This window comes from Juglans regia, chromosome 13 (assembly GCF_001411555.2).
Source record: "Juglans regia cultivar Chandler chromosome 13, Walnut 2.0, whole genome shotgun sequence".
NCBI lineage: Eukaryota > Viridiplantae > Streptophyta > Magnoliopsida > Fagales > Juglandaceae > Juglans > Juglans regia.
Window position 1 is genome coordinate 23,872,593 of NC_049913.1, and position 14,006 is coordinate 23,886,598.

At 35.3% G+C, this 14,006-nt stretch overlaps 1 protein-coding gene across 1 annotated transcript; it reads right to left on the bottom strand.

The window, feature by feature from the left end:
• Window positions 1-6,364: 6,364 nt before the first annotated feature.
• Window positions 6,365-13,647, bottom strand: LOC108988517 (putative ABC transporter C family member 15). Its single transcript, XM_035684688.1, has 11 exons — window positions 13,580-13,647; window positions 12,474-13,394; window positions 10,932-12,361; window positions 10,759-10,845; window positions 10,045-10,656; window positions 9,781-9,945; window positions 9,204-9,498; window positions 8,374-8,894; window positions 8,200-8,263; window positions 7,842-8,081; window positions 6,365-7,438 (listed from the first exon to the last, which is right to left on the bottom strand). The coding sequence occupies exons 2-11, from the start codon at window positions 13,318-13,320 to the stop codon at window positions 7,341-7,343; spliced, it is 4,359 nt and encodes a 1,452-aa protein (XP_035540581.1). The 5' UTR covers window positions 13,321-13,394; window positions 13,580-13,647; the 3' UTR covers window positions 6,365-7,340.
• Between the last annotated feature and the right edge of the window lie 359 nt (window positions 13,648-14,006).

Genomic DNA, 14,006 nt, shown 5'->3' on the forward strand with positions numbered 1-14,006 from the left:
GAAGAGAATCCCAGGCCTGCTTGGCAGTCTTAATTCCATAAAGGGAAGCAACCAACTTCTCTGAAATAGAAGCAAGTATCCAAATTTTAACACAATTGTCATTCTGGAACCATATTGCATAAGCTGGATTAGGTGCATCCTGAATAGTTTCTTCAGGAGCCTTAATGTGCCATCCATATAACCAACAAGATCATGGCTATTAAGAAAGACCATGAACTGCATACTCCATGCCATAAAGTTTGGACCATTGAGTTTCTCAGTAACAGGCTGAGAAATGGCATGAAGGTTTTGATTTGGGTGGGGCATATTTTCAGTGTTGCTTGAACTAGAGGACATTATGAGGATTTTCATTGTTGCGGAAGCTTGAAAGAAAAGAAAGGATCAGGCGTTAGCAATACGACTGGCTGATACCATATAAGATAAGATAGAGTAGTGCATACACAAATAAACAAATTGTGTCTGAGTTGGTTTCAATACCTTATTCACTGAAAGATTTGTATATTTATAGGGTTGTAGTTACAAAAGAATTCCGCTTTACAAGGATATCTAACAAACTATCTTAACAAACTAAAAATGATCGTTACAATTCAAATTTTAAGTATTTAAAATTTTGTTTTGACATTGTTGTATATTCGGCAATTGATTTGATATTGTTGCGTAATCAGTCATCCTAATAAAGACAACATAGCATTTTCTTTTCATATATTAAGATGGGCGTGAATTCTTTTCACATGTTCAATAACGTACTATTTATTAAGTGTTAGTTTTTCTATAATTATAATCCCTACAGCAAATTTTAGTTTTAGGGAAGAACTAAATCTCGTCCCTAAAAGTAGTTATTGGAGATGAAATTTCGTCTCAAAACATGGATGACTTTATAAACCCGTCCGAACGTTTTAATATCTGTTCGAATTGGATCTTTTGTGATGAATTAGATCGTCTCAAAAAGTCAAAATCTGGCGTGAAGGTTGCAAGATCGTTATGGATGACGTAATTGTGGATGCTTCTGATGACAGTGATGATAATGGAGAGAATATGACTGAGATGTGTGGATATAGATTTCACACAACTGATAGAGAATGATATAGGAAAATTCAAAATTATGGGGTCGTAGTCGAAGGAAGCCACGAGGATGATAACATTGACTTCTACGGAATTATAGAAGATATCAGAGCTTTAAAATAAGTGGGGGGATATATGGTCTGGTTGTTTAAATGTAATTGGTGGGATGTCTCAAATCCTTGGTTGGAAGTGCGTAACGATAAATATTTTGTGAGTGTGAATACATCTCGCACATGGTATGAGGATGATCCTTTCGTTCTTGCTTGCCAAATGAATCAAGTTGTTTATTTAGATGATCTGGAGTATGGGAACCCATGGCAGGTAGTGGAGAAATTTGCACCAAGAAATGCATATGATTACATTCTAGAGGCAGATGAATCACATGAAGAAGTTAATAGTCTAGCAAATGAAGAATATCAAGAAAACGAATCAGACATTTATCTATTTGTTGATCTAAGCCAATATGACATGACCCCATTGCATAGAGAAGATGTTCAACCCGAAGTAATTGAAGGTGAAATGTCGAAAGAACATAAATCAACTGAAGTGTTTAATGAGGATAAGGGCAATTGGTCCAGCAAAATTGACAGTGAATGAATTTCAAATAGCTATTTGTGTAAGTATCATTCTTATAAATATTTGTAATGTTTGTTCGAATAATAACTTATTACAATTTCAAACAGATGTGCCTCCCAAATGCAAATCAACACGTGCACCAGCCCCATCCATTATTGACTCCCTGTGTGATTCACTAGTCATGAATAGTGGGCCAACATCACCAGACCCAAAACAAGATATTTTATCAAATTAAATACCACATTGAATGCTCGATTTATGTAATATATATCAATAAAATAAAATAATTTAATTAAAATATATTTTTTAATTAATGTATATATAGTTATTGTAAGCCAACGTCGATGTCGAGGCACTACGAGGGTAATTTGCACAGACAAAGTAAGGAAAATTGATAAAATTAAAGTTGATATTCCTTATGATCACACCGGTGGCTCCAGGGATTCGGCAGCTTGGTTTGCTTCTTATGTTGGTACCCTTACTGGCATGTATGCACTAATGGCTAAATCCTCCTGGGCTAAAGTTTCATAAGACCACATCAAAAATCGTTGTCTGGTAATAAGTTACATCCCAAGAAACTAAGTATAACATGTTAATTTAAAATTATTTTGAATTTATACTAATTGTTTATAATTTTTGAAAGGATGAGTTTGAATTTAATTTTGGCCGACAAGAGGATTGACTAATAGTTGAGGAATTGATGTCGAATGCATTCCAGAGGTACAAAGGTCGATACCATGCACACTATTAGAAGTTCAACACTACAACAGAGGCGTGCCAAAATCCATTCCAAGCAATGCCACAAAATGAATGGAAGAATGTTTGTGATATGTTTAAAGATCTTGCTTATCAAGTAATTTCGCTGTTATCTTTTTTTAATAGTATACAATAGATGTATTAAACATATAGACATAATATTTTTTCTAACAACTAAGTATTGTGAACAAAGCAAATAGATCAAATTCAACGATACATCATCATGCGGATTATCGGTATTTTCATCATTTGTCTAAAAAAATAGTATGTTATTCTAGTCCCTGTTAAATATTAACATATAATACACTTTTCTGATTTAAGTTCTAATATATATTTTCCTTCGACAGGAAGAAGAAAGTCCTGTTGACTATAATCTGACTCAATTGTATGCTAAAACAAATAAAAATCGTGATAGTGTTTGGACCAGTATTGAAGTAGAGGCAAATTATGTAAGTTTAAGTTTTTTTAATTCCATGGTTTAATAATATTTTTGTTACTTATACTAACTTTAATATTTTTTTTGTAGGACAATATGATATCTCTTAAGGAAATTATTAGGGATCCATAAGATGAATCATCTATCAATGATGCTCTGATCTTTTCGTCAAATTCTTGGATCATGTTCTAGATGTTTGAGAGGCTTAGGACATTGTGTGAAGCCATCCTCAACATTATCATCCTCTTCTAGAACCAGATCGAATGACAAAACTAAGGAATTAGAGGAAACAAGACTTGAGATAGAACAATTGAGGTCCAAGGAAAAAGAGTTTTTGACCCTATTAGATCAAGCAACAGATTTAGAAACAAGATTAGAAGAGGACATGCAAAAGAGGTTGGAGATGAGTAACCAAAAATTGTTTGAACTGTGGTAGTTAATGATGTCCCAAAACACTTTGCCACTACGACAATCTTAAAACTTATTTTTTTAATTGTCTTTTTATTATTCTATTCCAAAACACTGACATTTGAAAAATTCTGATATTTAAATTCTATTTGTTCCATATTTGTAATATTATTATGGAATTTTTGTTAATTCAGTTCTGTATAATGAGTACCGTTTGAACGGGAAATACCTAGTTCGAATGGTAAATTACAATTTATAAATCTATTTGAACAGAAAACAATCCATTCGAACGATAATTGAGGAATACAGTCCGTTCAAATGAAAATAATTTTCGTACATATAATGACTGTTCGAACAATAAAATATTTGTTCAAACAACAGTAATACGACAAATTCGGTTCCAACGGATAGAATTTCTGAACATTTGATGTCTATTCAAACAATAAAATTTATGTTCGAACAAAAGTAATATAAAAATTTAGGTGTTCGAACAAATATAATCTATTCGATTGGGCTGTTCGTTGAAATATGATCGAATTATTCGGTCGTTCGAGTCAAATAATATTACCGTTCGAACGAAATCTTATCCATTTAAACTGGTTTTTGAGACAAAAATGATTTGTCTAAAAAAAAAAAATTGTTCAAACTCTTTCAAATGGTTCCATCCATTTTCATCCCTAAAAATAACTTTTTGAGACGTCTCTAAAAATCTTTTGAGACAAGCTTTTTGAGACAAAATTGAGATGGAATTTCTCCAAAAACTTTTGAGACGAAATTTGGATTTTTTGAGATAAAAGAATTTGTCCCAAAAAAGCCAATCTTTTGTAGTGAATAAATTTTAAGTCATGTTTAATTTATAAATAGTAGGGCTTTTAGAAATATGTGTAGAAGTTTGTAATTTATAAAAATAATAAATCCTTATTACGTAACAACTTAAGAAAAATAATAAGTTTTTTAGAATAATGGAAGAAGGGGTACTGGCCATTATTGTTAAGAAAGTTGGTTCCAAGTCCTACGTTTCGTAGAGATTATTAAAATCCTACTTCTCTCGGACTAAACAAGGAAACATAAAAATTCAAGGAAACAAGGAAACATAATTTGTCTCGGACTAAACAAGGAAACATAATAATGATGAGGGGTAAGTAAATTCAATGCTTGCTAACAAATTCAAGGAAACATAAAATTACCGAAATGGACAATCCTAACAAATTGATATTGCAAAATGGAGCGTAGAATATTTTTCATAATTGATTACAACCACTTGAATTCTCCAATTGAATGGAGAAATGTGGCTCATCAATATTATTTAGGGGACCATCTATGTACAAAAAGAGTACTATGTATTGATTCATAAGATTGTTCATCTGGATTTCGGATCGGATACTCCTAGACCTGAACCCGGATTTCGCATCCGGACCAAAACCCAGACCCGGTTGATCCGGACTATGAACCGGGCCGGAATGCGGATAAATCCGGATTTTAGAAAACTTGAAATCTGGATTCCAGATGGTACCTGATTTTTTTTTTCTTTAGATGCATGATACACATTGAATTTGAGCAAAATATTTTCTTGATTCCTTAGAGGAGATCAATTCTTTGATTTTCTCGTGTTCTGGTTACCTTCTTAATTCGCTCATTTGCAGATATAGGAACATAGTGGACGTTCGTAGACGTGATGGAATAAAGGATGGACTGAGCTTTCGATAGCTGATATTCATTTTGTAAACTCCAACTTCATATACATACATACATACATATAAATATATATATATATATATATATATATTCTTTGACACGTTTGTTAGCTAAGAAAACATGAGTCTCAAATAGAAAATTTTGCAAATGTATGTTTCAACTTCTTTTACTTTGTTTCGTCGATGACCAAAACCTAGGGGTTTTTATGGGAATTTTTTTGTTTTTTAATTTATATTCGGTTTTAAAATTCTCTTCTTTTTTTTTTTTTTTCTTCTCTTTATAGTTGATTTTAGTTCGGATGATTTGATGCTTAGATTTATTCTTTTTTGTATTTATTCTTTTGCTTAATAGTATGTCGTTTGCTTGATAGTTTGATTAAGTCTTTTACAATCTGACGTATTATATCAAATCACATCAATTTATAAATTTATAATTCTTTTATAGTTAAAATATTTTTCTTTATTAAATATGCATAGTTAGCTCTAATGATAAACCGATACGTGTAAAAAATATAATAGAAAAACATTTAAGACTACCCAAGCTATATATGCCTTGGTGGCCGGCCTGGTTCCCCCTCCTCAGCAACGCCTGGGTACGCTAATTTGGCGCCACCCAAACAAACTTTATCTTAACCCATTTGATTTCTTAAGATTATTTTTATGAAAAATTTTATTTATAATCTCTATTTAAAAATTGTATGTGTAAGTCCTTCATTAAATAACATTAAATAAAAAAATATTATTTTGATAAAAATATTATTATAATTTTAAAAAAATTGTAGTTCCCGCAGCTAACATTACTCTATTTTTATTTTTACTTTTGCAGGTGTCAGTTAATTATTAGGGTTGACATAGCACGTTTCATGGCCTATCAGCAACGTGATACTTATAGAGAAATGATGATGGCATTGATAAAAGTTCAAAACAAATGGTGTAATAGGTTTGAAAATCGGAGAATGCACTCATTAATATAGGGAGCATCCATTCGAAAGACAATTTTACTATTTAATCCATTAAAAAAAAAGGCATATCCTTTTGATTGAAAGTTTTTCCCTGTTCATTGGTTACGTTCCAAGAATTAATAGAAACTTCGTTGAATAATGTTAATTCTTCTTATTTTTTTATTTTTATTTTTTTTATCATTCATGTTGATGTGCCTCATTTTAAGTGATTTAAGATGTTAGCTACTTAAAATAATAACCATTTATAATATACTATATAATATGTGTGATTGAGATTGACAAAATTTAACATAAATAACATTTCTCTTTTTGTTCGGATTAGTTAAATCTATATGATTTTTTTAAGAGTATTAATACTGTGCCGCCCCAGTTATACCGTTCACTTTGTACTATTAATATAGCACAACTATGTAGTGCAATGTGGCTTATTAAAAAAATAAATTCAAAACAAAAGGGATTCTGAAAACACAAAAGAAGACAATCGAAACCCTAAGTTTCACATGGCACCACATGATGGTGCCACATCAATAGGGCAAAGTGAGCGGTATAACTTGAGTGGTATGGTAACATTTTTCTAATATAAAAAATTACAATAATCAAGCATATGAATTACAACTATATGCAGCTTTAATAAAATGCATTTTTTTAATCTGAGGTCCAAGTATATACTATCTTCAACTTTTATCTCTGCATCCACTTTAAGTTAAATGGAAAGAAGAGTCCATGCTTTGTGTTCAGTCATGCTGCTTTGAGCCTATATATAAGAATCTGCAGTACCGCTTCCTTAACTTTCATGTTGGGTGGAATAAAAAGCAAACGCCTTTATCAGCTTTGGATGCCGCAAGGCATTTTGCAAAAGGCTGTGACCATCAATTGATTGGAGCTTCTGAGCATGGAGTTGGAGTATCTTTTCCGTGGATTGGACACCATTCAAGACACGCATCATGATTCATTCATACACAGAACGTGAAACGCACATGGTTGAGCTGTAATGACTTTTTCCCCACCTCTCAACTGAACAGTACTGGTTTTGTACCCAGAACTTTCTTGCTTTAGTTCTCAGTGCCAACCACAAAACAAAGGCAGCAGTTAGTACCACTTGGAGTTTAATGATATAAAGTATAAATCGTGTAGAGCAATGGGAATGAATGGTTTCTCCAATCAAAATGGTAGGACACCAAATTTCACGAGACAACAAAAGTTCTTGGGGGCAGTAACAGTTGTCAGCAATATCAGGTTACTTTGTCAATGTTATCATGATTGATCAATATTTTGTTGTCTCCTGTGGGGTATCTTGAATGTCAATTGGAAGAGCTGCTGCTGTCTGTCACTGTCAGTGTCGATTTTTGCAGCTCGGAGCATTGGGATAGGTGGTGTGATTGTATACCATGCAATAAGAACACGAATCTCTGCCCTACCTCAAGACAGATCTCTATGGAAGTTACTCTAGGATGATCTCCTCAAGAATTCAGTCACCAACTTTGAGAATGCGGACGAATTATCCTTGAGTAACTGAACTGGGGAGTCGTACTCTAAAACCTTGCCTGTGTTAAGCAAAATCGCAGCAATAATAAGCTAAGATCAATTCAATGATGTATGCAGTCTTATATTGGTGATGTTAATCTATATGATTCGGATTTAGGGGCATGTTTCGAATTTTTTATAGTTAATGGAATTAAATAGAAAGCATTCTTGCTAGCAATTTGCTTGTGTTTAAAAATCGATCAACATATAATTACTATGGTTTTCTTGTATTGGCTTCAAGGCAGATCCACAAGCTAATCTCACTCATATTTATTTGAAGGTACCTGTCTATATAGGTTATCTACTTCAAAGTTCAATGCTTGCTATCATTAAAGTACCAACTGCAATTTTCTATATATGAAAAAGCCCAGGAAATCAATCCTTCCAATTTCTAAAATGGCTATATTGGATTTCTTAGCATACCTTCATCAAGGACGAGAATCAATTCATTGTCGATAACAGTATTTATTCGATGAGCAACAGTAATGACGGTGCATCCCCTTGTTTCTTCTTTTATTGTTTCTTGAATTAAATTATCTGTTGCAGTATCAATAGAAGCAGTAGCTTCATCCAACACCAGAATTCTTCGCTTCTTGAGGAGCACCCTGGCTAGGCAAACAAGCTGCCTCTGTCCAACGCTCCAATTTCCTCCATCTTCTCCAACTGCATTCCCCAAATTCCAGAATGAAAAACCCAGACAGTGAAAGATAAGTGGCTTTGTGAAAGAGAGGGAAAAGAAACAAAGAGCAACTTAGCATCATTTATTTTCTAGTTTCTATACCTGGGGCATCGAGAAGCCTCTGATCCTGTTTCACTATCTCCGCTAGATGACACTTCTTGAGAACCTGAGATGAAGTTATGTGAATGGGAAAGAAGGAAAAATGAAAAGACAAAAAAAAAAATATAGAGAGAAGCTTCATGAGATTCTTGCCAAAGAGTGTTATCTAGTTCTAACCTCCCAAATTTCTTGATCTGAATGCTGTTGTAAAGGATCCAGATTACTTCTCACAGTTCCTTGAAACAATGTTGGTTCTTGTGGTATTATACCCAATCTGGACCTTAGATCCTGCAACCCAATTTTGCATATATCAACTCCATCAATTAGGATACGTCCTCCTGCAGGCTCCACTACCCTGAAGAGAGCTTGAATTAAAGTTGACTTTCCACTTCCCGTCCTGCCCACAACTCCAATTTTCTTCTCTCCCGGGAAGGTGCAAGTGATCCCTTTGAGAACCACTGGGAGAGCAGGATTATACTGTACATGAAGGTTTTCAAGCTCTATTCTTCCATCTGTTGGCCATTCAGGCTTTGGCCTATAATCTTCAATCACTAGAGGTGCTTCACTTGGTATGTTAGTAAATTGAAAAATTCTCTCAACTGATATCATTTTGTTTTCAACATTACACAGATTCCATATCACCCATGCTTGAAGAACATTTAGGTTCAAACCATAGGTTGCTGCCAGTCCTGCCAAGCCTGAGATAGATCAACCATTGCATTAGTTCCACACTGACATTTAATGGTGTTGAGTTGAAACAATATCAAGATTATTAGTTGACTACTGGAAACTAAAAGGAGAAGAGGATCTATTGGACCTTTTATAATGGATATTACCTGGTGATATTTGATCGGGTTTAGATTTCCACATACTTGGATTGAAAGTTTTAATTTGAAGAGGCATAAAACTTAAGTATTTCTCCTTCTTTGAGTTTTATGTTGTTGCCAATTAGTGCACATTCTTCCTTAGTTACTTTGTTAATAAGAAGAGGGACAGGAAAAACTTACTGGGGTCAACAGCTGACCTAGGCAGACCCACCAAGATGATCAGAACAAGGAAGAACGCCAGGTTGAAGAGAAAGTTGATCCGAACACACAGCCATTCCATTGTGGCGGAATTGTAAAACGCTACCCGAGAATAGTCATCAATAAGACTCAGAATTTGTGTCAAGAAGCGATCTTCCTGATTGAAACAGCGAATTGTTGCAGCACCAGCAATTGATTCTGAAAAGTGATGTAGGACTGGAGCCTTACGTATTCCAACCATTCGGGCGAGTTCTCTCGCAGTCGTAATGTAATAAGCCTGAAGAAAGTAGAAATATGCACCAAAGTTTTATTTAGTGTGCATACAGGCTATGGCATGTAAGATAGATTAACTTTAATGATTAAAATAAAATATCTCAAAATATCTCAGGCAGCCTACGTTTATGTTCATTAAGTTTAACTTTAAGTACTGCACATATAATTTATTCTTTGAGCATTTCATGGTGCGTGAAGCTGCTGCAGACTTTCTTCCTACATAAATTGGTTTAATCATAATGAGGGTGTTAAAAAGCAGAACAAAAACTTTTAAGGACTTTCTTGCCTGATACCACATGGAGATTGCAAGAATGGCAAGGAAGAGAAGGAAGACTTGCCATGCCACCTGAGACATAAGGATGATGATGCTTAATAGCTGAATAAGAGCAAATACCAATCCAGCTAATCTGTATGGAATGTCTGTGTCTACTGTGCTTTGATCTGTAGAAGACTGCAATGATTAAAAAGAAAGAAAGTTATGCTGGAGTTTTCATTAAAGCTTCAAACAAAACTTAATCTTTTGGACTTCCACACAAACAGAAAAACAGACCCGACTAAGGATTTGACTTGAAGGCGTTGAATCGAAAAAGAAAATGGGTGCTCGGAAAACTGATGTGATCATTCCACAGAAGAGTCGCTGAGAAGTCTCAACAGCAATAGTTGCCAGAAAAACTGCCCTTCCCAATATGAAGATTGAACTCCCACCCGACATCAAAGCAAAAATCCCAATCAACTCCTTTCTACCAACCCTGCCTTCTACCTCTGTTGCCCATGCAATCCAGTAATTGCTGCCCATCTGTAGTCCCTGGAAGAGAACTTGACAGAGAAGGATCACAGGAACTAGAGCTCCTTTATAGGCAGAGGTGATAAAGGTTGAGTAAACACTCCATTTTACTGCACCAGTTTCTGTTTCTTCTTCTTGAGTTCTCTTTGTAAGTTTTCTACTGTTGACAAGCCCTTCAAAATTTTCCTGTGCAATTTCTATCTGATTTATAGGACAAGGTCTGCTGGTTATGGACATGCAATTTCTATCATCTTGCTGCGAGTTAACATGGTTCATTGATTTTCTATGAGCAGAAATTTGTTTAACAAGTTCACCGTTGGGATCTGCAATAAGATCTTCGAACTTTCCTGACTGCACTATCCTTCCATCTTTCATTACCTATGAAAATGTGCAATTACAAGCAAGAGATACGTGGCTAGTGAGGATTGTTTTTCAGTTTTCTTAAAGAACATGAAAATCAAGTATATTCTAAGAACTTACCAGAACAATATCTGCAGCATCGAGAAATTCCATTTGATGGGTAGCATAGAGGACAGTCTTCTGGGACAATAGTTGCATAAGACACTTCTGCAAAAATAGTAAACTTTTATTAAAATCCATTTAATCTTAAATGACTAAAAAAATGAATTGGAGACAACGATAGTGTATCTTACCTTAAACAAATAGATTGCAGTATGTGCATCAACAGCACTGAAAGGATCATCGAGTAAATAAACATCCGCATCACTATAGACAGCTCTTGCCAGTTGAATCCTCTGCTTTTGTCCTCCACTTAAGTTCATCCCCCTCTCTCCAACTACACTAAAATCTCCACCCAGCCACATCTTGATGTCCTGGTTCAAAGCACAGGCTTCCAATACGTCCTCATAAAAGGCCTGGCTCATTTCCCTGCCAAACAACACATTCTCCCTAATTGTACCGGTTTGAATCCAAGCAATCTGAGGCACATAGGCTTTTTTTCCATAAATCTTGATTCCTGCTCCAGAAATCCTGGGAATTTCACCTAGTATACTAGAGAGTAGGCTTGATTTTCCTGATCCAACTGGCCCACAAATTGCAACCTTATAACCTTTCACTATGTTCATCTTCTCCGTTACTTTGACGGTAGGTCTGTTTAATTTTTCATCATCTATTTCCCAAGCGTATTCTCCTTCCTCAATTTCAATTGCAATATTGGACGCTTTTGAAGTATGATATTGTATCAGTTTCTTTTGATTTTCTCCTCCCAATAATTCTTGGATACGATCAATTGAGACCTTTGTCTGAGCAATCATGGAAATGAGCTCTGGTAAGTTGTAGATTGGTTCTTGTAGAATTCGGAAAGTGGCTAAAGCTGAGAGGACTCTGCCTGCTGTTAACGGCGTGTTTAATGCAATGCAGACACCAAAAGTGATAACCGAAACAAAAGTTGGAGAAGCCCAAAAGAGAAAGGCCACTGCTGAACAAGTATACAGGTATCTTTTCAGCCAGCTTCTCTCGGTTTCCCTAAGATGAAGGAGCTTCTTTAAGAATGTAGGCTCCCATGAATGCAGCTTCAAAACTCTCATGCTCTTCAAGGTCTCTGAAGTTGCTTTGATTCTCGAGTCCTTAGCTTCCATGATCTTTGAGTGAAGCCTTTCTTGAATATTGGCCAAAGGTGTGTTGCATAACATCACTAAAATTGTGGCAAAAAGAGCAGCAATGGAGGGGGCAGCACCAAGGTTCCTGTAAAGTATGATCAGGGCCAGAATGACCTGGACTGGAAGCAGCCAAACTCCATGAATGTACCAGCAGAAGTCTCCAATTCTTTCAGCATCAACATTGAATAGATTTATAATTTTACCATTGCTTAAGCCACCATATTTAATTGACAGAGACTTCTTGTAAATCAATACGGTCAGAGCTGCCCGTACTCGTATGCCAATGCGCTGAGCACCAAAATACCATTGTCTTTGAGTTAGTGACTCCACAGTCTTTGCAAAGAAGAATATGAATGCGAGAATGAGACCATAGAGGAGGCCTGAATCATCATTTTTACCCAACAAGAAATTCACAAAGTTTGTGATCAGGAAGGGCCCCATATAGGATGCAATTGTGTTGGCTCCTACCAAAAAGAGGAAAAAAAAAAAAAGAAAGGAACAAAACCATGTAAAATCTCTGAAACAGAAAATAAATAAGAAATCGTATTGAGGGGATGCTTGTGAACAGAAAGGTACCTGCAAAAGCTGCATTTATGACCAAGGATTTCCATGTGGCATCAGCTATGGCCTTCGGCAACGAAGAAGCTTCAAATTTCTGCTTTCTAAGCGATTCTTCGAGCAACAAGGAAGCATTTTCTGCTGTTTCAGATTGAGGAACTGAAGGAATATGAGACGATTCAAGTTTTTGAATTCGACCTCTTTTGAAAATCGGGTTGAGCCACAGGAAGGTAAGTCGGCTCCAAATTCCAGCACTAATGAAAGCACCATCATCATGAGAGGAACATTCATTTTCCTTTGGTAGTAAAGGTTCTACTATGTCCTCGCGTTTCCTAGCACTGCAACTCCTTGGTAAAGCATTGAAACAAAGAAGGATAACCAAAGGAAAGGATGCGAAATCAACTGTGTTTGGCTCTGGCAAACGATATGGCAAATCTATGGGTTTCACATAGGTAATCATATAAATGGAGAGTGAAAGTGAATCAAAGATGCCGGAAAAGACCCACCAGACAGTAAGGACCAATGGCCACCTTTTGTCTCCTCTTAGATTTCTGCTCATTGAATAAACTGTTACCAACGTTGATAGAAACCAAGTCATGAAAAAGATGACAGATTTCCAAGGGATAATCCTACTCTTCCAATATTCATACATGCCAAAGCCAAGATAGAAAGTTGAGATTATGACGTTAGAAAGAACAGTAGCCGCAATGAAACCTCTGTATCCTTTCATTGGTGGGCATTCCAAATTTACAGCACCGCCATCTCTCCTTTGTCTCCAAACGTTTAGCAGAACCCATGTCAGAAACGCAAAGACAAATGCTACATTGATAATCTCCAAGGAGATATCCATTAGGACTGAATCCATATTCAAAAAGAACCCCAGTTCAAAATTCTCTGGCTTAAGAACTAAGAACAAAGAGATTCTGCGATCGGTAACACCTGCATATATAACCCGTGTATATCAATGCCAAGCCTAGATTAATAAAAAACTGCAACCCAATTCGGATAAGTGCATAAACATTGGAAAATAATGGAATTTCAATTGAAATATTCATAAATTACAACAAATTCGGAGGACGGATTCTAAAGTAATGACAAGTAGGGTCGCCTAAAGAGAAGCAAACCTGTAAAAATATGAGGAAAGCACGTGGCTCTTTGGAGGGTGGTGACAAAGGAGGTTCAAGCACTGTACACAGTGTGTCTGTGAGATTCTTATTAATAAACGCAAAAACCATCCCTTTCGTCCACGGTCTGTGTCTCCGGCGGCTATCTCTACTGGAATTCGTGATAAAAATCAATAAATAAATAAAAATTAATATTAGAGAGAAGTTACTATAACAATATATACTTTGTACTCACTGCATAGTTTCTTTTAGTTGATTGTTTCTAACATTTACTTGAAGAGATGTGTAGTCTAGATAATACCACTCATATGTACAAAATAGATGCTTTCAATAGTAACTTCTATTTATATTTATTTATAAATAAATATATACAAGATTCTAATAAATTCTAGAATCATAACAGTCCGAATATCGTAATCTTGTCAAT

What these genes read in the sequence shown, in the direction of transcription:
- LOC108988517 (XM_035684688.1), bottom strand. Translation starts at nt 13,320, where the DNA reads ATGGATTCAGTCCTAATGGATATCTCCTTGGAGATTATCAATGTAGCA. An exon ending in TAGGTCAGCTGTTGACCCCA is followed by an intron (nt 8,895 to 9,203) that starts GTAAGTTTTTCC and finishes GATCTATCTCAG; the next exon opens with GCTTGGCAGGACTGGCAGCA. An exon ending in GAGGCTTCTCGATGCCCCAG is followed by an intron (nt 8,082 to 8,199) that starts GTATAGAAACTA and finishes TGGGGAATGCAG; the next exon opens with TTGGAGAAGATGGAGGAAAT.